The sequence below is a fragment of the Callorhinchus milii genome, unplaced genomic scaffold (genome assembly GCF_018977255.1).
Source record: "Callorhinchus milii isolate IMCB2004 unplaced genomic scaffold, IMCB_Cmil_1.0 Scaffold13, whole genome shotgun sequence".
Classification (NCBI taxonomy): Eukaryota; Metazoa; Chordata; class Chondrichthyes; order Chimaeriformes; family Callorhinchidae; genus Callorhinchus; species Callorhinchus milii.
This window is the reverse complement of record NW_024704754.1, coordinates 15,737,249-15,761,997: the sequence shown is the minus strand read 5'-3', so window position 1 is coordinate 15,761,997 and position 24,749 is coordinate 15,737,249. Positions and strand designations below refer to the sequence as shown.

Genomic DNA, 24,749 nt, shown 5'->3' with positions numbered 1-24,749 from the left:
AGCTGACAGGCTGTGCCTTGTCCTCTCAACTCAGAGCAAGCTGGCAAGCAGAATTTTTCAGCCTGTCCTCAAATAAACAAAGATGTGATTCACGCTAATTGGACTCAATTGCCAATTTCATTCTGAAGGTCCAGAGGTTGGCTGGCAGGGAAATGCTAAATGTTACGTCTGCTTGATAGGAACAGAGAAAATAGATTATTTTTATATTAAAAAGAAGAAAATAACCGAATTGCAAGGAAAAAACTGGCAAGAGGTGAAATGTAGATCTTTACGCAAAACAACATCTTCAAAAGTCTCAACGAGAAGATTGATCAAAAAGGACTTTAAAGGGGTCTCAGCAAAAACGGTAGTGAGACACAACAACTGGGGGGAAATGTCACCTGGGTTGAGATGAACTCTATTAATGTAGCATTTTAGGACAACCAGAATTTGGCAAATTCTTAAATACAGCCTTAACTTTGAAACCATTTTTTTGTGAGTTTATTTTAAACGCTATAGAAAATCAGATTTCAAAGTCGGTCCTGAATTCATCAAATTGCCAACTCCCTGAAACAAAAATAATTGTTGCTTATGATATAGCACCTTTCAGGTCGGTAGGATGCCTCAAAGCATTTCACAAGATTTACTGTAAAGTCGCTAGCTGTGTTTATATGAAAATGTGACCTAAATAGAGTTAATCCAGACCTTGGTGGAATTTCCGCCAAGTACTTTGGGCCTTAACCTCCGTGGGATAGGGAGAGAAATTCAGGATTCCTTCTCATGGAATCGTAGAATCCAACAGCACAGAAGGAGGCCATTTGGCCCATCATACTAGTGCTAGCTCGTTGAAAGAGCTACCCAATTAGTCCCATTCTCCAGCTCTTTCCCCGTAGCCTTGCAATTTTTTTTTCAAATATATATTTAATTCCTTTTGAAAGCTATTATTGGATTTGCTTCCACCATCTTTTCAACCAGGATGTCACAACTCGCTGCATTAAAAAAAAGTCATCCGACTGCCCATCTCAGACGTGTGAGCTCACAGATAGTGAGTGAGGAGTGAGTTTAGGGTTTGGGCTGTAACGTCCCTTGCCATCAAATAAACCAGTGACATTCAATGTCCAGGCTCACAGAGAGAGAGCACGACCATTTGAGTGAGATGACTGAATGGTGTCCGTGAAAGCGTATGCACAGTGTGAATCTTTGCAATCAGCAGGTTGTGCCTTGGGGAGTGCGGAAAAAATGCATCAGCAAGCGTGAATGTTGTGTAAACCCAACAGCAACAATGAGATTTTTTTCTAATTACTCCTACTTAAGCTGCCGCATATAGGTTGAAAAGTTCTAACTAATTTTCCCATTTGGTTCGTAAACCAGCCTTTAAGTTTTCGAAAATTGGTTTGGCTGTTTCATCGCTCACTCTAATATGGATTACTTTATGGTCAAAAGGCATTACATTGGAGATTTACTTTAATAAGTACTGAAGTCATGCTTTATCCTTTTTTAGCATCAAATCATTGAATAGCTTTAGCAACTAAAGGTTAGATTCATACAGTGCTAACTGGCAAACACGAATCAATCCCTCATATAGATTTTGCTGCCTTGATGTGTTATCAGGCTTCTGATGTATTAAGGAGTGCAAATAGGCACTTTGGAGTTTCTGACTGAATTACCAGTTGTAACATTGTTCCCCCACCTCCCCCCCCCACCCCCACCCCCCATTCTTCTTTGAAATAAATAACAGATGGCTGCCCTGATCTCTGCAATGGCAATGGGAGGTGTATGCTGAGCCAAAACAGCTGGCACTGCGTATGCCAGACTGGCTGGCGAGGGTCTGGGTGCAACGTGGCAATGGAGACCTCTTGCACCGATGGTAAAGACAATGAAGGAGGTAAGAGCACGGTGGGGTTGATGTTGGCTTGGATCCAATCCATGCTCAGTTGCAACGGATCCCTGCTGGGTTCCCTCAGAGTATTGGATTGTCTCGGAGAGTGTTGTGCATAACAATATTAATGATAATAACAACAATAATCCTCGCATTTCATACAGCGCCTGATCACGTCTTCGAGACATCTCAAAGCGCTTCACAGAATACACTGTAAGGTGAATTCATTGTATATTTTTGTGGGTGAAACGCAAAAATATAACAAATATTAAAATATTAAAAATATTAGAAATGTGCTTTGGTCGGTCCATTGAGCCACAGCTCAGTGGTTAGGTTAGCCACACCTGTTGCCCACACAAGAGGACCACCTTAATACATGGGCTGAAGCAGCTGCGTAGATTGGGTTAGGATTTGGTTCATGCCAAGTTACCAATCACGAATCTGCCTTTGTGGGGAGATGCCAGAAAGGGCGGTTGAGACCCAGCACTCTGGGCCTGATTTAAGAAACAGCTTGATACACAAAGGAAGTGACTTCTGCGGGGCTTCCTGCGCACAGTGACCTGATCACCCAAAAGGCAGCCATTTTATTCACACTTCACTTCTAACATGTCCTCTACCTATTGGTCCTGGAGATGATGTGATAATGAGACCCCCTGTACTATTTGAAAAGATTGCGTGTTTTTTTTTCAGATCCTGATCTTTCTGAATAAATCCTTGCCCATACTACGCAATCCTACCGCCTCCCCAAATCCTTCCTCTGAAGACCCCTTCTTTCCTTCTATTGATAATGAGTTGTTGTTGTTGTTGTTGTTGAGTTATTTCCCACGCTACTGAACTTGTGCCACACTCCATCTCCCCCAGCGCCCGGCTCGTTCCCTGCTCCCTGAACCCGGATAAAGCTTCTGATGAAAATAGTTTCTATTTTACTCCTAATTCCACATTAAGAATTCAGTTTCCACTTGATTCATTTCCTGCATTTTTTTTCAACACACAAAACATTTTCTCCCCCACGCCGCCCCCCCCACTCTTGCCATCACCTCCTCCTCCAAATCCTTCATTATCCACTTCCAGGTTGCAGCACCTCAACACGCACATAATTGAACAAGAATGATACTCTCAGCTAGTTTCTGTGTCTTCTTTGTCAATCCCCTGGCCCATGATTTAATCTTTTAATCCATTCCTTGACTTGCGCGCACTTAAATGCAATTTCCACCCTATTCCTTCTGGTCCAACACATTCTCTGATCATTTTCACCTGTAACCCCTCTCTGCTTTGCCTCTCAGTCTGCCTTTCATCTGCAGGGTTTGCTTTTGGAAACCTATTTCTTAAAGCGATATAAACCCAGCCCGTCAGCTACTTTAACATAAGATTCTCAGCAACAGGTATACCCCAATCCCTCAATCGGATCCCTTCCTTCCTCTACCTTGTCTCCAATAATGCTGAGCCCTGCTGGACCTATGTCTCTCACACCACCTGGTGAGATGGGGAGGGTGGGGGGGAAGGGACCAGAGTACAGGTGAGCAGGAATACACATCCATCTGTTTCTCAAAATGTGTCCATATTTCCACATATTCGGGGAGAAAAAATCTGGCAGAGCTGTCATGGAGTCCTGTAGCTCAGTGGTTAGAGCGCTCGCCTCGCAAACGAGAGACCTGGGTTCGATTCCCGGGCGGGCGCAACCTTGGGCAAGTTTCCTTACTCCACACGCCTGATAATAATCCCTCAAGAAAAACAATCATAAATTGGTCACTTCAATCCACTACTGTTAGTAGGACATTGCTGTGCGCAATTGGCTGCCACGTTTCGCCCACAAATATACGGTCAATTCACTTTACAGCATATTCTGTGAAGGGCTTTCTGTGAAGACCTGAAAAGTGCTACATTATGAAATTCAAATAGAATCAATGCATTTATGAGAAAACTTTATGTATAATGATATTATAATCCTTGCATTTGATAAAGTGCCTTATTGCATCTTTTCCATGTCTCAAAGCGCTTCACAGAATATACTGTAAAGTGTAGTGACTATGTTTTGTGAGTGAAACGCGCAGTCAATTGCGGAAAGCAGTGTCCCGCAAATAGTCATGGATTAAGTAACCAAATTAATATGCAAGGGAATAGAGGAGTAAATGGAAGAGGTGTGGAGTAGTTGGGTTGATCGGTCTATTTCGATGCTGCATCACTCTGTGTAACTCTTAAGTAATTTGGAGGAAAGTGACCTCCCCTTTAAGAACCAGGGCACTGTTGCTGGAGTGAAATGAAACTGAAAAATATTAACTGGAAGCAAAGCAATTCAAAGCTAACAACAGAGATGAGCTGATTCTGGTGTTACGAGGGTGAGAGCTGCGGCTGAAACATCACGTCTCTCCTTTTTTGTGGATTGTAAACTGCGCCGGATTTGCTGAGGAGGCCGTCTGTGTCTGAAGAGGCTTATCACAGCACATTTTCAGTTTCCTGCTCCCTGAAGAGGCAGTTCTTCACAGTTTGATGAATGGTTGATTGCAAGATAAATGCAGGATTGGGTGGGGGTGGTGGCAGAATAATCCCCTGAAGATTGGTGTGCAACTGCGTGTCTGATGGGGCTTGGCTGACATGGAGACGTGCAAGTCACTGACTGGCGATCTCTCTGGCAGAGGTTCAGGAGAACAGAGCGGGTAGTTGCGGAGTCCACTATGTGAAGTCCTGCCAGGTTTAGCCAGTAAAAAGAATCTAGAACAAAGATAACTGCGACACTAATCTTTGTGCAATCAAGACCGATGAAGTGTTGGTAATTTATAACATCTGACCATCGCGCTTTGTGTTTGTCATGGGGAGCCTTTAACGGGACTGTGCAGTGGTGTTTATTACAGATCCAATTTGTTGCATGAATTGAACCAGTACGGAATGAAATTTATCGAGATGTCCCCCCGAAAGGTTACACAGAGACTCTGCCCCCTTCTCCCCTCCCTTCCTCTCTCCAGCAATGTTTGTTCCACAAAGATATCTCCTGCAGCAACAGCAACAACAAAGTTACATTTATAGAGCGCCTTTCACGTCGGGAGGACATCCCAAGGCACTGGACAATCAGGGGTCAGGACCCAAGCATGGGGGAGGGGTGGTGTAGGGATGAGGGAAGGCAGAGAGGTGGGAGGGCGACTGAAGGCACGATCGAAGAGGAAGGTCTTGAGACCAGCCTTGAAGGAGGCGAGGGAGGAAGCGAGGTGTAGGGACCATGGGATGGAGTTCCCGAGTGTGGGGGCAGAGAGGCTGAAAGCCCGGCCATCGAGGGTAGAGCGGGTCGGGCGGGAGACATGGAGCAGACCGGAGCCTGATGAACGGAGCACTTTGGGTACCGCGAGGCTTTATTGCAACCTCTTAAAACTTCAGTCTGCTCGCTGTGAGAATAATTTTTGGGCCACTTTTGCAATCACCAGTTACTTTACATTATAGTGTCCCGGGATAGAACTGTTTTGCTTACAGAACTGACGCCCGGTCATGGTAACGGGATGCCCGATTTCCGGGGTTGTCCGGTCACCACTGATGTCGCTTCCTGTGGGTTGAGCGGGTGCGCACTATGCGCAGGAAGTGCCACCAACGTGACGTCCTGCTAGCGGCACGGGCGCGCTTCGTGCAGGAAGTGCCAAAAGGTTAGCAATCAGATACAAGATGGGGATTCACACTGTTACACACTATTCAAAGAATATCTGGCAATCAAAGACCCGTTAAGCTTACCACACGTTTATATTATGAAATGAACTACTTTGGAGCTGAGCGGTTGCTAACTCTATCTTGTTAACTAATAGACACATAATAGACACATCTATTATTAACTAATAGACACATAGGCTAACCAGTGGCATGTGATCAGACAACAACAACAACAACACATTACATTTGGACAGCGCCTTTCACATCAGGAGGACGTCCCAAGGCGCTGGACAGTCAGGGATCAGCACCCGAGCTGGTGGTTGGCATCAGGTGGGTTGGAGGGGCGGGGAGAGGAGGGGAGGGGTAAGAGGGTGACCGAAAGCGAGGAGGAGGAGGAGGATCTTGAGACGGGTCTTGAAGGACTCGCTTGGGAACGGATCCATCCCGTTGCAGAGTGGACTGCGACATATTGGCCAGATAAGATGCCGTGTATTCCTGTTATTGCAGATGGACTTGTAGACTGCTTGGATCCAGACTGCTGCCTTCAGTCCACGTGCCAGAGTAACCCACTCTGCCATGGGTCCCACGACCCCCTTGACATCATCCAGAAGAACCAGTGGGCCCTGTCCACTCAAGTGGTGAAGTCTTTCTACGATCGAATCAAGCTCCTTGTGGGCAAAGACAGAACCCACATCATCCCTGGGGAAAACCCTTTCAATTCCAGGTAAGGAAAGTGCTCTTTATTGATCAGTTCATCAAAATTGTGATGAAAAAAACTGGTTTGTCGTGCTGCGAGGAAGGCAATCTCATTCAAGCAAACCCTCTTTTCAGATTGAGTTACAAAGCCAAAATCGGGTTTATTGATCACAGTAACTTGTGTTTCTAAGCTGCCTCTCATGTATGTTTCAAAGTATATAATAATAATAATCCTGCATTCGATATCGCGCCTTATCACGTTGTTAAGACGTCTCAAAGCGCTTCACAGAATATACCGTAAAGTGAATTTTATTTTATAAAATTTTATTTTATGTAGTTACTTTTGCTTAAATGGGTTTATTGGTATAACGGATGGGAAGGCGGTGTTGGGGGGGAGTGGGGGGGGTGACTTATTATTGATTATTGGACTATACTTACAATTACTAGAGTTCAGTGTTCCGAGACACTACCCCATGCGAAGGGCGCTATATAAATGCAAGTTGTTGTTGCTGTTACCTTATGGCTGACATCTGCATGTGTACAATATCCAATGAGACCCTTCTGTGGGACTTTAGATGCCCAGTTGCAGCAGCAAAAGTCTCCCCTGTATGCGTTGCTTTCGTTCTTTCATGTAAAAGCAGATGTAAAGCTCATTCGCATCGTCTCTTATTTCAGCCTCGCCTCACTGATCCGAGGCCAAGTCTTTACAAAAGATGGGACACCATTGGTCGGAGTAAATGTATCGTTTGTTAAATACCCTCAATATGGATTTACCATCACTCGCCAAGATGGCACGTAAGTATATTAATAATAATAATAATAATAATAATCCTTGCATTTGATATAGCAACTTGTCACGTCCTCAAGACACTTCAAAGTGCTTCTCAGGATACACTGTAGTAACTGTATGTTCTGTGGACGAACGCAGCAGCCACTTTGCTACGCAGCAGGGTCCCACGTACAGCCATGAGATAAAGTGGGGAATGACCAATTTGATTTGGGGGAAATTTGTCGGCCAGAACACCAGGAAACACTCGCTCCTCTTCTCGAATAGCGCCTCGGGATCCTTAACGTCCACCCGGATGGGCAGACTAGACCTCGGTTTAACATCACAACAGAAGGACGGCACCTCGGATAATGTCAGCACACATTATGCGGCTGAAGGCCTGACCTGGGGATTTGGGAATTAATCTAAACGTGTCACCCTTCATTACCAACAAACAAGAACAAGAAGTGACATTTGCGTAGCGCCTTGCACGTGAGGCGGACGTCCCAAGGCGCTGGACAGTCGAGGATTTGGACGCTAACCTTTCCTGTAACAAAGGGTCTGTTGTTTTTGTTTCCCTCCAGGTTTGATCTGGTCGCCAATGGTGGCGCATCCCTCACGCTGCACTTTGAGCGCGCTCCATTCTTGAGTCAGGAGCGCACAGTCTGGCTTCCGTGGAACACCTTCTATGCTATGAACACTCTGGTGATGAAGACTGAAGAGAACACCATCCCGAGTTGCGATCTGAGTGGCTTTGTCAGGCCCGAACCGGTCCTGGTCTCCTCGCCTCTGTCTACATTCTTCAGCTCCTCACCCAGTCAGAACCCCATCATTCCTGAGACTCAGGTAAGCGCAACAGCTGGGACTAATACAATAACAACAACAACAACAATTTGCATTTATATAGCGCTCTTCACCTGGGGTAGCGTCCTGGAGCACTTGAGCACATACCATTGTACAACTTTTTGGGAAGGGACTACATACAGTTCTAGATTTACTCTTATTTATGTAGCATTTCAGAGCGTCTAGAATTTGGCAAATTCTTCTTTAATTTAACCTTGATTTCGAAACTGTTGTCCTGCAAGTTCTTTTTAAGAGCTACGGACAAACATCTTCAAACTTAAGCCTGAAGTCATCAATTTGCCAAATTCTGGCCACTCTTATAAAGCTACAGAAATAGAATAAATCTCGACCCAGGTTGAATTTCTGCCCAAGTTATTGCCCAAAGGAAATTAGAGTTGCAGAGAGTGATAAAGTGTGTCAATTGGTAACATTGAGAAGGTTAATGGCATCGGAGAACACATTTAATCAATCATGATAATGTTATACCTAAAGTATAATCATGAAAGATGTAGCAAGAACTCGCAGTATCATTTTGTATTTTCTGCTGCAATTTCCTCCTTTTTAGTCACACGACACATAAGAAAGAGCTTGTTTTTTTATAGCAGCATATCGCAGATATGTGGAGTGACTGTTTGTGGAGGGAAATGCAGTAGCCATTGGCATCAGTTAAGTCCCCAAACAACTGTGAGCTGAAGGACTAATTAATCTATTAGATTCACTGGCCAAGACACTGGCACAAACTCCCTTCTCCTTGAAATATGTCGTGAGATCTTTAACGTCCATCTGAACAGGCAGACGGCATCTCGGTTTGACGTCTCTTCCGAAAGACAGCACCCCACCCCCTGGCAGTGTATGATATATAGTGGTGTATGTCGTTCTCCATAATGCGTTTCCCTCATTAAAGAGGAGCAGTTGCGCTTGGGGAAAGGTTTACTCTCTTTATGAAGCATTTCAGAGTAAATCTAGACCTTGGTGAAATTTCTCCCCCATGCTTTTACCAAATAGGTCGCATTTAGTTACACCCCCCGACGATATGTGTTATATTTATGATCTTTTTGGGGATGAAACTGAACTGTCTGGCAAGACTCCTGCTTTTTGTCCAGCTCGGACCACCCCTACCCATTTGAGTTTTGCTTGTGGGATTAACAGGAGTGGGAAGAATCCTTGCTCCCAGTGTTCATCCTGCCCTGCTTTGGGACGAAAGAATATAGAAAGTAATTTGTTATGAACAGCTCCTTGGGAAGATGCCAAGAATCAATGACATCTTTTATCTTCTCCCCCCACCCCCACCACCCGCCTGCTTGTAAAAACAGGTCCATTGGAAACATTTCTTTCTAACAGAACACAATAGAGAGATTAATTTAACATAATGCCTATGTAGATGCTTACTTTGGCGGTGTTTTGTAATGGGGCTGTGTAATTGCAGATAGCAGACAGTTGCTTGCGCTGCATTAGATGATGGATGATGATAGTAAATCATTAGTAAGATACGTTTCACAGCTTTACAAATTAAGCCTTAAAAGAAAAACGTTTTACCATGCAGGTATCTCATTGTGTTTCCTTAATGCATTCAGGTTCTGCATGAAGAAATTGAGATCCCAGGCTCCAATATAAAACTGTGTTACCTGAGCTCTCGCACCACTGGCTACAAGTCCCTTCTGAAAATCATGATGACCCAGTCTATCGTACCGATCAATTTGATTAAAGTGCACCTTATGGTGGCTGTAGAGGGACACCTATTCCAGAAGTGGTTCCATGCATCGCCTAACCTGGCCTACACGTTCATATGGGACAAGTCGGACGCCTACAATCAGAAGGTCTACGGTGTCTCTGAAGCAGTCGGTATGTTTTATTGTCAAATTGCGTTACTTGATAATGGGAATAAAGCACAATGCTGGGGTGTTGGAATGGAGTGTGTTGGAAGGAGCATAGTAGCTGGGTTGCAGCTTGCGAACAAGAGCCATAACATTTTGCCCACAAAACATTACAGTCGATTCACTTTACTGTGTTTATTCTATGGAGCGCTTTGATAAGGCGCTATATCAAATGCAAGGATTATTATTATTATGTAACACAATCGTGTAACATGGTCATGCAGAGCACAGCGGTTGGGTCTGAAGACATTGGTGCTCACGGTTCACAGTTGCTTTGAGATTATTACCAGGCTGTGTTCTGGACGGTCTGCTGGCGTAATACTACTGAGAGGTTTGGCAAGACAACCTCCCACATAAAAATGATAATCCTTGCATTTGATAGAGCGCCTTATCACGCCTTCGAGACATCTCAAAGGGCTTCAGCGCTCGCCAGGCTCTCGTCGCAAGGTGGAAGAATGCGATTTTCCAACATGTCTCGCAATGCATCGGAGGGCAGACCATAATGAGAGGTTGTGCAATTTGGCACGGCATTCCTCCAAAGGGAATCTCTTAATGGCCAGATGATTGGGCTGAGCTGATGGCATCCTTCGTGTGAGAAAGCTGTTATCGCCGCGGTTCGCGGAGAAACGTTTCCAGCTGCGTACCGCCCCTCCTCCCCCATTTGGAACGACACTCTCATCGAATGCTCACTTTGGAAACGCAAGAAGGGAGAAGAAGTGCTCATCTCACTCGGAGCCTGTGTGTTGCAACTCCACTGTATACCAGGACCACCTGCCGATAGGATATGAGGGAATATCCGAGGGGCTGTAACACTCAGCAATATATTCAGTCAGATGAGATTCAAAAGAAAAATGCTTGCATCCTCCAAAAAAAAAACCGTAAAGAAATCTGAGATGAAATCTGGTGACGAGGGTTGTAATGTGTTCCTGTTAAAGCAGCCGTTGAGCAACTTTATTACTGTGGTTTTTTTTAGATACCATAAAAAATTATGGATCACCGCAGTGGTATGTTATAAGCGCTCTACCAGATTGCTGGGCTGTTTAACGAGTGAGATGGTCCTGATGTTTGGGGAGGCGACAGGTCAATTAAAAAAAAATGCTTCTCTTCGCAAGAAAACCCTGCAATACCTGAAACGCCGTAGACTTTCCGGTCAGGATTGACCCAGAGTCGCTATCAATTTTAACACCTTACGGGGCTGGTTTGATTTGGTAATGAAATGTGAGTGCGGATAATTTTGTCAGGACGGGAAACCACTGAGCAATTACCGCCTTGGAGCTGAATTAACCTCAAGCAGATAGTCATTAACCCCCCAAGGTGCATTAATGGACGAGTCGCTATAACCGTGCCTGTATTAATTCATCGCCAGACGGGCATCTTTGGTCGCAGTAACCACCACACTCTCAGGCAGCTTCCACCGTCATCACGGCTCGCTGTTTGCCCTACAAAAATCAAACGAGACTGCGGGTTATACGCAAATTGGTTACACACGTAGGTGGCAAACACGGAACCATCAATCCGGCTTGGGTACGATTAAGCACGGTGATGGGTTTAGAACGTAAGGGGGTAATAACCCCTTCAAAAAAAATGTTTTAAAAATAACAATTTGGTCACTGTTTGTGGGGACGCTGCTGTGCGCAATTGGCTGCCGCGTTTCGCCCACAAAATATACAGTCAATCCACTTTACAGTATATTCTGTGAAGCGCTTTGAGATGTCTCAGAAGACGTGATAAGGCGCTGTGTCAAATGCAAGGATTATTATTTTAATAGAACGTAAGAATCTGCCGGGCGAAAGAAGACCCGAGGTCCATCCCATCCAGTTCGCCTTCCACCATCCCGGCAGCCGCATGACATGTCGTTTCCCAAACTATATACTGTGTATCACGAGATATTATTTCCTAAGAGAAATGTATCTAACTTATTCTTGAAACAACACTTTCTGCTTCACGAGGGTTTCCGCTTATGTAGGACGGGCAAAAGTCTAACCCCCCCTCCCGCCCCCCCCCCCCCCACGCAAAAGAAAACTGCACCATCATTCCCGGTAACAGCTCCCAAACATCTCCGCTGAGCAGTTCATCAGAACACAGTCGCTTGATCAGAAGAGCAAACACAAAACCAAATGCTCAGAGAGAGAGCCCACGAGGGATGGACAGGAAACAAAGGAAACACTGGAGTCTCTCTATCAAGTCTCACCTTCTACATCATTTGAAGAAGCTTTTGTTAACAGCCGGCAAAAGGAAAGGTGTTTAACACCCCCCCCCCCCCCAAAAAAAAAAAGAATCGCCGCCGAAAACAAATGCAAAGGATCATTGATAGGCTTGCGGTTTAAACCTGGCTCAGTTGCAGGGCGTGCTTTTACCACAATCCTGTTTCAACCTACGCCCAGTGCACGTTGCAATGCAGAAACTGTCAAATCAATCCAGTGTCCGCTTCAGCAAACCTTTCAACAAAGGTCGGTAAAGATACGCAAGGAATTGCACATCAACCGATGCAAAAAGGAGCACTGTTTCTCTTGTCTCGCCTTATTCCGCTCCTCTTTCTCTCTCTTTCTCTCTCCTATTTCTCTCTCTCTATCCTCTCCCTCTATTCTCTCACCTCTTTCTCTCTTATCCTCTCTCTCGCCTTTTCCTCTCATTCTCTCTCTCCCTCTCAGCCCCAGCTTTGCTGCAGAGAGATTTCGGTCAGACAGTCGCTGAATTTGAGGCTGTTGCTGCCACCTGCAGACCATACCGTTGACAGTCCCTCGTGAAACAGGAGAGAACCCGAGCAGAAACGAAGAAGATTTGTGTGCAATGTTGGGGTTAGGTCGCAGTTGCTCGAATACTGCTCCATTCTTCACACGTTTACCGTTTGCGGGCAGGCGATGAGACACATTTCCTGAAGCGAGAGATGTCGGTATTGGGAAAGAGAATTGAATCTTTCCCAGTATGTGACAACAAAAGCAACAACAAACAAAATTACGTTAGTAAAGCTCCCTTTTTTTCACGTCGGGAGAACGTCCCAAGGCACTGAACAGTCAGGGATCAGGACCTGATTGGGGGGTGAGGGTGGGGAGCAGGGTTGGGATTAGGGAGGGTAGAGAGGTAGGAGGGCGGCTGAAGGCACGGTCCAAAAGGAGGGTCTTGAGTCTATATATAGATGTATTATATAGGTCTTTGTTCCTTTAGCTCAATACAACACTCCGATCTCAAGTGAAGGGATGTGGATGATAATAATAATACACCTTGCATTTGATATGGGACCTTATCATGTCTTCGAGACGTCTCAAAGCGCTTCGCAGCGGTGTCCCACAAACAGTCGTGGATCGTAACCAAATTATTTTTTAAAATTGCTTCTGAAGGAATTATTAACCCCTTAAAAGCAATCCGCAAATTGGCTGACAACCAGGTTCCTACTAACTGCTAGGTGAACAGGCATGTGGAGTAAGGAAATTTGCCCAACAGGCGATGTGGTGAAGTGATAAAGTAATGGTACCTTACACCAAATATAGACATACAACCAGTGTCCCTTCACCAGAAAGTCACACACAAACATTCACGTGAGAACTAATGTTGGATGTAAACTAAAGTCTTTGTGGCATAATAATAATAATAATAATAATAATAATCTTTACGTTTGATGTGGCATCTTAACACGTGGTCGAGATATCTCAAAGCACTTCGCAGAATTTCACTGAGAAGTGTAGTGACTGTGTATTTGTAGGCAAATGTTTCATTTAATGCTGCTCTGAGCTAGTAAAGGTGCTGCCCTAGACCATATGCTGAAAAGCTTTGTCTAATCCTAATTTTGTTTTACAATATCTGGTGCTCGCTGACATTGTGCACTGAGTTCTATTCTCCACCGATCTTCCATTGTAGCCCTGAGACTTAGGCAACCGACCTCTTCAGACTGAGAGACAGACATCTGTTTGTACTTCTGTTTAATTTTGCATTCACTAATGCCATATGTAGACATTTTATTCATTTGCTATACCACAAAGAATTCGACTGTTGAATAAGTCTCAACATCTACTAGAGCCGCCATGCTTATTTGTCTTATAATTGCATTTTAAGGCCAGCTCATGTTTTGTTTAAAAACAGAGTTTCATTTTGAAAATCAAGTTTTTTTCACATGAATTGAAAGACACGGACCATTTCATTGAACAAAGACTTGCAAAGAGTATTAATGTAACATTAGATCTAGCCTTTCACCTGAAGAATCTTGCTCTGTGGGTCTCTGTAACTGGCAGCTGGGAGATGTAGAGCCGTACAATATTGCAGCACAGAAGGAAGCCATTCAACCTATCATCCATGTGAAGGCTCTGAAAGAGATAGCTGATTAGTCCCATTCTCTGACCTTTTCTCTGTACCCCTTTATCGGTATGCGAGAGATTTATTTTGAAAGTTTGTCTCTCTCTCCCTACGAATAACTTACCAAGATGGCTTGACACTTAGTGGATTTGTGGGACAGCACAGTATAACTTTTAATAATAATAATAATACTCCTTGCGTTTGATATAGCGCCTTATCACATCTTCGAGACATCTCAAAGCGCTTCATAGGATATACTGTAAAGTGAACCGACTGTATATTTTGTGGGCGAAACGCGGCAGCCAATTGCGCACAGCAGCGTCCTACAAACAACCGTTCGATTGCGTTGCCAAATTATTACAGTATATCCTTTGAAGCGCTTTGAGACGTCTTGACGACCTGATAAGGCGCTATATCAAATGCAAGGATTATTATTATTATTATTATTATTATTATTATTATTATTATTATTATCTCCCTGCAAAGGGAGGGTAGTGGCACCTTACACCTTGAAACCTGCGCAGGACTGATAAAAACAGCAGAGATGTAATCAATTGGATTTCTCACGTACAATGTATGCCTCTCTGTGCCTTGCTTTGCCAGTGTCTGTCGGATTTGAGTACGAGTCTTGCGCCAACCTGATTCTGTGGGAGAAGAGGACAGCCTTGCTTCAGGGTTACGAACTGGATCCCTCGAACCTGGGTGGCTGGTCACTGGACAAACACCACGCATTGAACGTCAAGAGCGGTGGGTTGAGAGGGTCTCCCATTTGCTTTTCTCCCGCCCGTCGTGCAAAAAAAAATCCCTCTCGGATTCCTATCGTGTCCCTGACCAGTTAATTTTGTGTCCCCGACAATCATTGCAACCATGATGTGTGTGGACGGCTGATGTGTACGGTTCCATCTTCAGCGTGGGAAGCGGGGAAAGTTTGTTTGATTAACATTGATTAATTAATTGTGGGTTTTTTTCAAAAAAAAAGCCTTGGTTTGCGACCCTCTTTTTTTAACTCTCTCTCTCCGTGTGTTTCAAAGCAGGGCGGGTTTTATATTTATTCGCTCGCCACCTCTTCTCTCGTCGTCGCTGTCCGCGGATTATTCTTTGGTTTGGGAGGGGTGTTGACTTGGACGGTCTCTGACTCTCTCTCTCTCTCTCTCTCTCTCTCTACCCCAGGTGTCCTGCACAAAGGGAACGGGGAGAACCAGTTCTTATCCCAGCAGCCGGCCGTGATCAACAGCATCATGGGCAACAGCCGACGTCGTAGCATATCCTGCCCTAGTTGCAACGGCCTGGCGGAGGGCAACAAGCTCCTAGCCCCTGTGGCCTTGGCCGTGGGTATCGACGGCAGCTTATATGTCGGCGACTTCAACTTCATCAGACGCATCTTCCCCGCCAGGAATGTCACCAGTATCCTCGAGCTGAGGTAAGCAGCACGGTAATAAATCACTGTCACCTGGAGATTTCTGGTCTGCTGCCATCGCCGGCTCAAATACGATCGCTGGATTTACCTTAAATTACACGAAGCTTAAGCGAGCTCGCTGAAAGAGAAAGGACGCCCGTCGCCACACATTACTGTACACAGCCACTTGTTCGAATTGTTGTTCTCTCTCCCCTACCCCGTTGCTTTGCTTTCGGAGTGATTCTCTTGGGCTTCCGCATGTGTCAGACGCCCGGCTGACCAAAAAAGAATGCCATTCGCTTGCTTAACCTGCCGGGTACTCAAAAGGCACTAGTTAGCGTGCGTAGCTTTCGCAACAGTGCAATTGAAAATATTAATTTCTCTGTGTAATTTCTGCCCTGCTTTCTTACACTCCTCCCGCACCTCCTGTCCGTTTCCCAGCTCCCACCCCCAACCCTCCAAAAAAAAAAAAGCATGTCTGGAAAAAACATTTTACGATTTGACGGACAGTTTGTAAATTTCATACTCGGATCTTCATTCGCTACTTTGGCAATAATTTACGCTGAGCCTTACATTTCTGGGTAAGTGCAGCAACTCTGGATGTGCATGGCTTTGTTGGAGACCTCAACATTTTTAGGACCCGTTGGAAATCAGAATTGCAAAATGACAACGCCTCACCCGACCGACTGTTCATGTACTGTTTCCCTTGGGTTTTTTTGTGTTTTAAAATTCTCTATGGTTTTTGTTCTGTCTAGCTGTCTCAATACCTTCCCCCATTATCATACTCATTCCCTTTCTTCCCTTTTCATTCCCTGTTGATTCTCTCTCTTCTTTTCTCCTCTCACCCACCCCCCACCCCCGAAAAAAATATCCTCTCGCATTTTCTCCCGTCAGGGCTACGGCATTACTGCGGTACAGTTTTGACAGGCACTGTAAGCCTTCTGCTAGTATCTTCCCCCTAGTGCCTATTTTTTATATATGTGCCTTCCTCAGTCAATGAGCAATGGGAGGTTACTCAACTACAAGCAAACCTGAGCTTGATTTTATCCTCATCTTACATCCACACATGCGTAATGTGCTGCAGCAAAACACTACATAGAGATTAGGAGGAGGAACTCTGAGACAACACTGAGACCCAATTGTCACAACCCTCACCCTTGGTCGAGTTGAGGTCAACTCATTTAAGAATGAACAGCATTGAACAGTATTTGTCCGACAAACACCACACCTTACAGTATACCTTGCGAAAAAATTTGAGACGTCCTCGTGACGTGAAAGGCACTGAATCAAAATGTCAGGATTATTATATTACAACTCCAGATCTTTCCCCAATTGCATATCTGAACCGCGGAGAATGCTTGCACTGGCTGAGTCTTTCTCTCATTCCTTTTCCCTCCTTGCTTTCCACTTCCTTTTCCATGTTATCTCTTTCTCCTTTTCTCACGTTTCCTATTTTGCTTTGCCCTCGGTCCGCACATTTAACTCTGCTCTGCTCAGCTGTCAATCTAGGTCAACCAGAAAAAAAAAACCTGCCCAGTGCCAGTAAAGGAACGTGTCCTAACGGATCGGGCGTACAAATTGATTTACCATGAAAAACAATGCTTTAAAATATCACTATTTCAGTAATACTTCTCATCCAAAATATACTGGACATGGCTATAAATTGACATATGGCCTCCAGTAGTTTGTAAACAAAAATGAGTTGGATATTCATCTTGGGATATTTTTCTTCAGTAGTTACTTGACTTGAGTAGTTTGGAAGCTTATCTATCTCAGAATTTGAGCTTAATGCTAGCTGACAAGGCTGATGAATTTTTAAACCACATTTCAAAAATTGAAGAGAATAAAAGTGCTTACTTTCACCCAGAAAATCAGCCCGGCTGAGATTCCCAAACGCAAAATCCCTTCCAAATCCTACGCTGGTACCGCAAGCGCCCCACGGATGTCGTCTTGGCTGGATGTGGCCTGGCTCATACGTCAAGGCTGTATGTAAGTCAAGGCTGTGGGTTCAAGCCCCATGTCAGGACTTTGAACTCACAAAGTCTCGGCTGAGACTCCAATGCAGTGCTGAGGGAGTGCTACATTGTTGGAAGTGCGTCCTTCGGATGAGACATTGAACCGAGGCCCTATCTGCTTCTCCAGGTTTCTTAGTGTCTCCCTGTGTCCTGCATAACAATCCCCCAATAAGGTTGGCCGCTCACTTCATGACTGTTCCCAAGTGAGACATTGGTGTGCACAAATAGGTTGCTGCTTTTGGTGACAAATACAGAGCGACTGCACTTTGCAAAGAATCCTGGTGATGTCTTTCTGACACGAAAAGGCGCTGTTCCAAATGTAAGGATTATTTATTGCTATTTATTGATGTGGGCGTCCTCTCCCCCCAAAAAAATATCCATTCCTTGAGAAATTAAGCGAATTAAAGTAAAGCGTACGCCTGTTATTCCCATTGCACGTTGTGAAGTCAAACCTAAAGTCTCTGCTTTTCACATGACATTTCAGGTCAAACCTTATAATCTGTGTACAGGTCCCTGACCATCATTTGATTATCACCATGACAACAGTCATCAGTTTAAATAAACAGGGCCAATGAGATTATTGAAAAGCCGCTCTGTGATCTCTGGCCGTGTGACATTTTATAAAATAACACAGGTCGCAATGTGCTTTAGCGATGCCACTCCATTGCTAAACTGCTTGATCCTTGCAGTTTGCAATATCATCTGTAGCTCCTCAAAGGATTATTGCCTTAAAGCTTCCTCCCCTTCAGGCCTCATACCATACATAGCTCCAAACACATTGAGGAAGCCATGTCATTACATTCGGAGTGCTGGATCCCAGCAGTTTTATTTCTTGGTTTCCGGTTAGTCCTGGTTCCGAGAAAGGTTCCTGTGCAAGAATTCAAGGTCACTGTTTGTGTGACTGAATTCGAGCGCAGGGCTCTGATTTTATTTAATCTTCCATTCAGCGCAACCCCAGTCGCCCACCTGATGGTGAAATTGCCTCCAGTGGGAACCATTAGACACAGACGTCAGCATCATGACGTGACGTTGCATGCAGCCTCAATCCCCTCGGCACCATTCGATTAGGTGCTGAGCGGTAACCGGGACAGTCAGGGAGATTGACTTTCTCATCCGGTGTTGCAGTCACTAAGCCCTTAGCAGATGGGTATGAAGCACTAGGAGTAGAAACTTTGCAAACGTGGCAGTTAATTTGCGCACAGCAACGTCCCACAAACAGCCACAAACTGAACGACCAATTGTGCTTGGGGATTAGCCGGCCAAGTCACCAGAGAGAGAGAGAAGCTCCCTCCTCTTTTCAGTTCACACCACGGAATCTCTAACGTTCACCCGAACGGGCAAACGAGACCTCGGTTTAACGTCTCATCCGCAAAACCTATTACCTTTCCTCTCTAATCAATTCCCAAATACTCCCTTTCATCAGCAGCTCAATCATGCTGCGTACTGAAGGTTAAAGCGATCAGCACTTTTCACAAAAATCCCCGCTATAAACAGCCCTTGTCATTATTTCTCATTTGCATCTCATTGAAAGAAAATTATTCAGACAGGTTTCTTTATTGATTTTTATGTGGACCAGATCCATTAGATATCACGTATGAGATCTTTACAGCACACCGCAGCTTTACAAAGCGTTTGATTCTCGTCAGCGCAGATTGTGTTATAAATAGGGAAGTGCGAATAATCGTTTAAAGGCTCCAACATTCTCCTGCAATGTATTGAGTGTTCCAAACGCTGTGTTAGCCAAACATTGTGCTGATATCTATCTCACTTGGGTCAAACACGCACTGTTCTCTATCACTTAAAGGGATTTCCCATTATAAGCACGAGGTGAAGCATTTGCAGGTCTTAGTGAATATTGCGTGCTGTTCCCACTGTGATCTAATGGGCTCATAGTATTTTCTTTCCTGTTACATCTGTCAGATTTTAAATGACTAACTTCAGCCACCATTTGACGGACTAATCATGCAATGTATGTCTCGCATAATTTTGCCTGTTCCTCTTTCCTCCTTTGCTGTCTTTCCACAAAGAAATAAAGATTTTAGACATAGGTAAGCCGTTCACTTTTCACCTCCCCTCTTCAGAAAGTATCTTGTCTTTGTTTGTGCGATTCCTGTTCAGTGCATTAGGAGCGAAGGTAACTCTATGAATAAGTACTATCAATGGTAAGTAGTAGGAGTGGTCAGTACTTACCCGGAGATTACCTCCCTGTGTTTAGCTTTCCAAAGAAATAGTAGAGAGAGCTTATCCTGTTGGTGATATCGATGCCACCTAATGTCACCGAGGATTTAGTTGGTCTCTGATTAGTGGACCATGTTCCCGTTGGCACCCTACATTGGATCTTTCATATTAATTGGGGATAGGTCAAGTGAAATTGCTTCCTATTCTCAATTTTCCCATTTAAAAACTGGATAAGGACCAGAAAAAGCTTTCTGACTGTGCTCTCATTGAAGCAAAATTCTGAAAATCTCCTCATGGGAACCAACGACAGCGATATATTTGGCTGAGTGAGATATTCTCCCCTTTTGACGTAGAAAGGTCGTGGAATGCGCACATGCTTAACTGTGCCAACTATCTCTTCCCTTGCCACTCCTGGCATCTCACAGTGCTGCCATCACCACTATGTCGATGCATTTCATACTATCGGAATTGGACATTGATCACCAGTGTAGACAACAAATATTGGCTCTCATGATAATTCTCACGACATGCTCAATGTGAATGTACCCTTTCGGTTTGAGTGCTACAGGATGGAGCTATGGGTACCCGCTAGTTTGTTGAGTGAACATTGGATTACCTGGGATGCTCAACCAATGAAGTATCCTTTTACAGTCCCTTCAATCCTTAACATTGGTGTAGATAAATAAGACAGGTCTATTCAGAGGCTGCTCTGTGGTAGTTTTTTCCCTCTGCCCATTCCCACTGGCACTATTAGCGAGAATATTCAATAACCCTTATTGACACCGCACCACTTAAATAAGATCCACTGTTTACTACAAGGAAGAAGGAAAGATTCGCAGAGTTGCATGAAGGAAACAAAGGGCAATTCTTTACGCAAATACATGGAGGGAATCTTGGCATGGTGACGCACTGTTGATAGTGTTTAGTCATGGAGTTACTATTTCGCTCAGTGGATGATGTTTATAAATAGATTTCACACTGTGTATTTTTATTGAACTTGTCACATTATTTGGTGCTTTTTAAAATGACTATTGTTGAAAATGATGCGTGTTCTTGTGGGTTTAAACGTGTGTGTGCCTATTGTTTCTAGTTCAAGGTTTTCTTTGCTTTTGACACTATTGTCCATCGATAAATGAGAATTTCTAATGTTTTTGCAACCACCGTCCAAGAAAATAGTCAGCAGTACCCAGAAATTGAAAGAATGCCTTAATCTCGTTGCCATTTAATGCTTATTCTTTTCCCAGCAGTTTTGTTTTATCAAAGTTTTTTTAAAATTATAATTCAGTTTTGACTTTTATCATTATGCGATCAGCACAGTAGAAAGAACATACTGTGTCTGAGATTGGTGACAAGGTGATAAATGGCAGGGCAACCGAGTAGTGAAGTGGGTTAGTGAAGTGCCCGTTGATCTCAAGAAACTGGATTTAAATCCGATCAATAGGTCACAAGGACATCTGACAAGTGATAAAGGAAAATATTCCTGTGGTTCTGTGCTGAATGTCTATTTGTGGCTTTGGAAGTAAAGCTCATTGTTTGACCAAAGTAAAGTCGGACTGGACTTCTCTATGGTACTGGGAATATTTATGTTGGGAATGGGTTTAATTTTCTGTCAGTCATCTTGATAGGCACAAAGTTTCACCACACAAAATGGGGTTAATTGGGTGATAAATTTGATGATTATCATGGGAAGCACCATTGAGAAAGGCTTTGGGAGCCCACATTGCAGAAGATTCAATGTGATAAACATGAAATGTTCTGCTAAGTTATTGGTGTAGGACCTGAAAGCGTTACTGGTGTGGATATGTAAAGTGCGCAGCAATGAGGAGTTTGGAATATATCAATGTGTGATAGCATGAATCTCCATATCAGACATTCCTCTCTAGATGCAGTTCGAATGCTTGAAACCAAATCGATCCCAGCTGTAATCAAAGGCAAACTTCAGAGGTTCAGAGATAAAACATGTGACTGGTTCTTGGCCTCTTGGCTCTTTTTGTGGCACTTAAATTGAATCGTTTTATCAGTTTGGGTTCAGCCTTCACTTGAAGGAGCGTTTTAGCCTTGTGATGATAAGTTGCATCCTTAATAGAAAAAAAACCAGCATATTAAAGTTGCAAGTTATGAGCCAGTTCGGGTTAACAGCAGAATCTTCCTTGCAGAAAGGAAGCTTCCATTTCCATTTTTAGTGCTACATCCAGAATAGAGTGGGAATAAAAATACAGCACAGCACTGAGGCAGCTGCTGCGATGGTGATATTGACGCACATTTGCGGTGCAGTTTAGGATTGTGTTTCTGTGCTGCTGTAGTCGATCAAACGTTTTAAGACGGGGAAATTATCTTCTTTTAAATAAAAGCAAAGCACCTTCACTGCGGGGCGGATGTCTGTCTAACTTTGCAGCCAGAATCTCCGACTTGTGAACTTGAACTTAACGTGTGCTTTTCTTTCCCACCTTAAAGCAACAACCCGGCCCATAAGTACTTCATGGCTGTGGATCCTGTCACGGGAGCGCTGTATGTCTCGGACACAAACAGCCGGCAGATCTTCCGCATTAAGTCTCTCTCGGGAGCCAGGGATCTTGTCGGTAATTCAGAGGTTGTGGCAGGGACTGGGGAGCAGTGCCTGCCTTTTGATGAAGCCAGGTGCGGTGATGGAGGAAAAGCAGTGGAGGCCACACTTATGAGCCCCAGAGGTATTCTCCTTCATGTTACTTTACAATAGCACGTGTGTGTGTGTTTGTGTGTGTGTGTGTGGGTGGGTGTTCTGTTTGCAAAATGCATCAGTACGTACATAAATGTTGCATTTATTTTTCTGGAAGGTAACATGGCACAGAGGCCCTCGGCAGCATTTAGGAGACAATTCATTCACTGCAGGCAAATAGAAAGGCAATTGATGGAGAGGTTTGCTAGCTTCACATATTTAGTACACCTGCATTGCATAGTGACTTGTTTGGAAAATGCATTGTACGCTAGGAGGAAGGAGTTAAACCTTCACAAAGTCAGGAGTGAGTAAAACCTTCATTAATGTCCTTGAATCAAAGAGCTGAATAAATGGGTCAGATTCCAAAAAACAGTTCCTGATCGTCATAAGCAGGAGAGAAAGGCAAGGAATAATATATTCGAAATAAATAGCGAACAAAATTGGTTTAGTCTGAACCATGTACTATTGGCGATAGTAAATGATCCAGTATGTTCTGTCCTCGAATGAAATAAAGCACACATTAATTACATCATTCTCGCGCTTCAATTATTTCCTCTTATTCAGGTACTGAATAATTCACTATCATTATTTATTAGATGGCCGGGTTATTTAAAAGACTGGTCGCATTAATTCTCTCAAGCTGCCTCTCTTCTCTGACCTTTCGAGCAGGATGTCAATGCTGAAGAATGCTACATTTTCCATTTTATTTTGCACTTTACCCACCCAGTCTCACAGCACCCCAAGTCAAATGATTCATTAGTAAGAGTTGCGCAAAACTCCTTCTATGCTGTCCCACCATAGTGTTTGCACCCAGCCCCTTGCATTTCCAAAGAGCATTTAATCTTCACTGCATCACCACGGCAATTTAGTTCCACTCCTCGCCCACCCTCGTGCTCTGTCCTTTTAAGCCCAGCCTGGCAACTTATTAAAGTCAATCATTCCGATATTGTGGGGAATTCTGTGCAGCAAAATCATGCTTCCCGGGCAATAGCTTGAGACAAATCAAACTCTTAATACTTTGGAGATTTCCAGGAATCAAAGAGAGACTTTCATCCCAGTCGGCTGGATTGAACTCGAGCTTCAGAGCTGATATGACAGTGCTGTAACTCGCTGTGACAACCTGGTTTACTCCAGGGGTCCTAAATTGTCTTGTGTTCTCACCAGGGATCGCAGTGGACAAGAATGGCTTGATGTATTTTGTGGATGCAACAATGATAAGGAAAGTTGACCAAAATGGAATCATTTCCACACTGCTGGGCTCCAACGACCTAACAGCAATCCGTCCCTTGAGCTGTGATTCCAGTATGGATGTAAGCCAGGTAAAATGTTATAGAAAAGGCAGTATTTGTCTTCCATAGGATTTATTGAACTGATCTGGCTTTCCTTTGTTTTATACTCTGGTTAGGTAGAACACTCACTGTAAAGCTGGGGACCTTTTCATATTTTTGGATCTCCTTTCTGTTGAATCTGATTTCAGAGTAGCTACTGCACGATGTCCTGAGCTCCAACCAACTTTGGCTCATCCATTATTGTGAGACAATTACTTAACACAATTGTTTTCCTTATGATCCAAGGGCTGGAGATCAGCTCCAGTGCTTTTGAGGAGGATATAGGAAGGTGTATTTTAGAACAGGTCCTTCAGATTGGTTCACTATAAAAAAGAAATGGATTAAGAAACCACAGGAATTTTACAGCAAAGGGTATAATTGTGAACCATAGAAATTGATACGGAAATATGTCTTAAATGGTTTCTCTCTCGAAGGACAATCCAAACACTGGACAGTCAAGGATGCACATTCCAGCTTGGGGTTGTGATCAGGAATCATATATAGAGGATGATCAAAAAGTCGTGATACCATTACGATGTCTAATAAGTTCTAAAGAAATGATGATATATTTTTTTAGATAATAGGGTAGTTTTCACGACTTTTTGGTCAACTGGTATATCTATCTCTATCTAATATATAGTGAATATATAATGAAGGGTGTAATTGTGAGCCATAGAAATAGATACGAAATTGTGATTGAAATGGTTTCTCTATCACTGTGGAAGCCATAAGAAAAAATAGGCATCGACTCAGATGCTGTGATTTATGAAAGGGTGCTGTACTGAGCATCAAGGTATAAGAAAGAGAAAAGCACATTGCATTGCTTTTATTATGGTGCTGGGGTGGTGGGTGGGGGAGAAGCAGGCGTGTTACAGAGAGGTTTTCCTGTTGTTTTTCTACTGGACACCGTCAGCCGAGAGCAATGAAGAACTTACATGTACGTGCCCTGGCTTAGTTTAGCGTCCAGTGAGATCCAGCGAAGACTACAACTCAGTTTTAAGGGCCAGAGTAAAATTGCGTGAATTGAAGTGATATCTGTGCTATCAGGAAAACTATCTAACCGCAGTCTGAATCCAAATCAAAGAAATCAACAACCTTGAGAGCCATGAAAGCCAAATAATGCCTTTTCATTGAAATTATCTTTTTGTTTTCTTGCGACGACTGCATTCTATTCTGCGATTCCAAT

At 43.9% G+C, this 24,749-nt stretch overlaps 1 protein-coding gene across 1 annotated transcript in view; it reads left to right on the top strand.

Moving 5' to 3' along the window:
- tenm2a (teneurin transmembrane protein 2a) overlaps positions 1-24,749 on the top strand; it is a 323,556-nt gene that overhangs the window by 281,546 nt on the left and 17,261 nt on the right. The window contains 10 exon segments of the mRNA XM_042339902.1: positions 1,718-1,864; positions 5,993-6,209; positions 6,857-6,976; positions 7,532-7,793; positions 9,365-9,632; positions 14,555-14,698; positions 15,122-15,371; positions 19,390-19,410; positions 21,995-22,227; positions 23,400-23,554. Coding sequence (XP_042195836.1) covers positions 1,718-1,864; positions 5,993-6,209; positions 6,857-6,976; positions 7,532-7,793; positions 9,365-9,632; positions 14,555-14,698; positions 15,122-15,371; positions 19,390-19,410; positions 21,995-22,227; positions 23,400-23,554 — 1,817 coding nt within the window.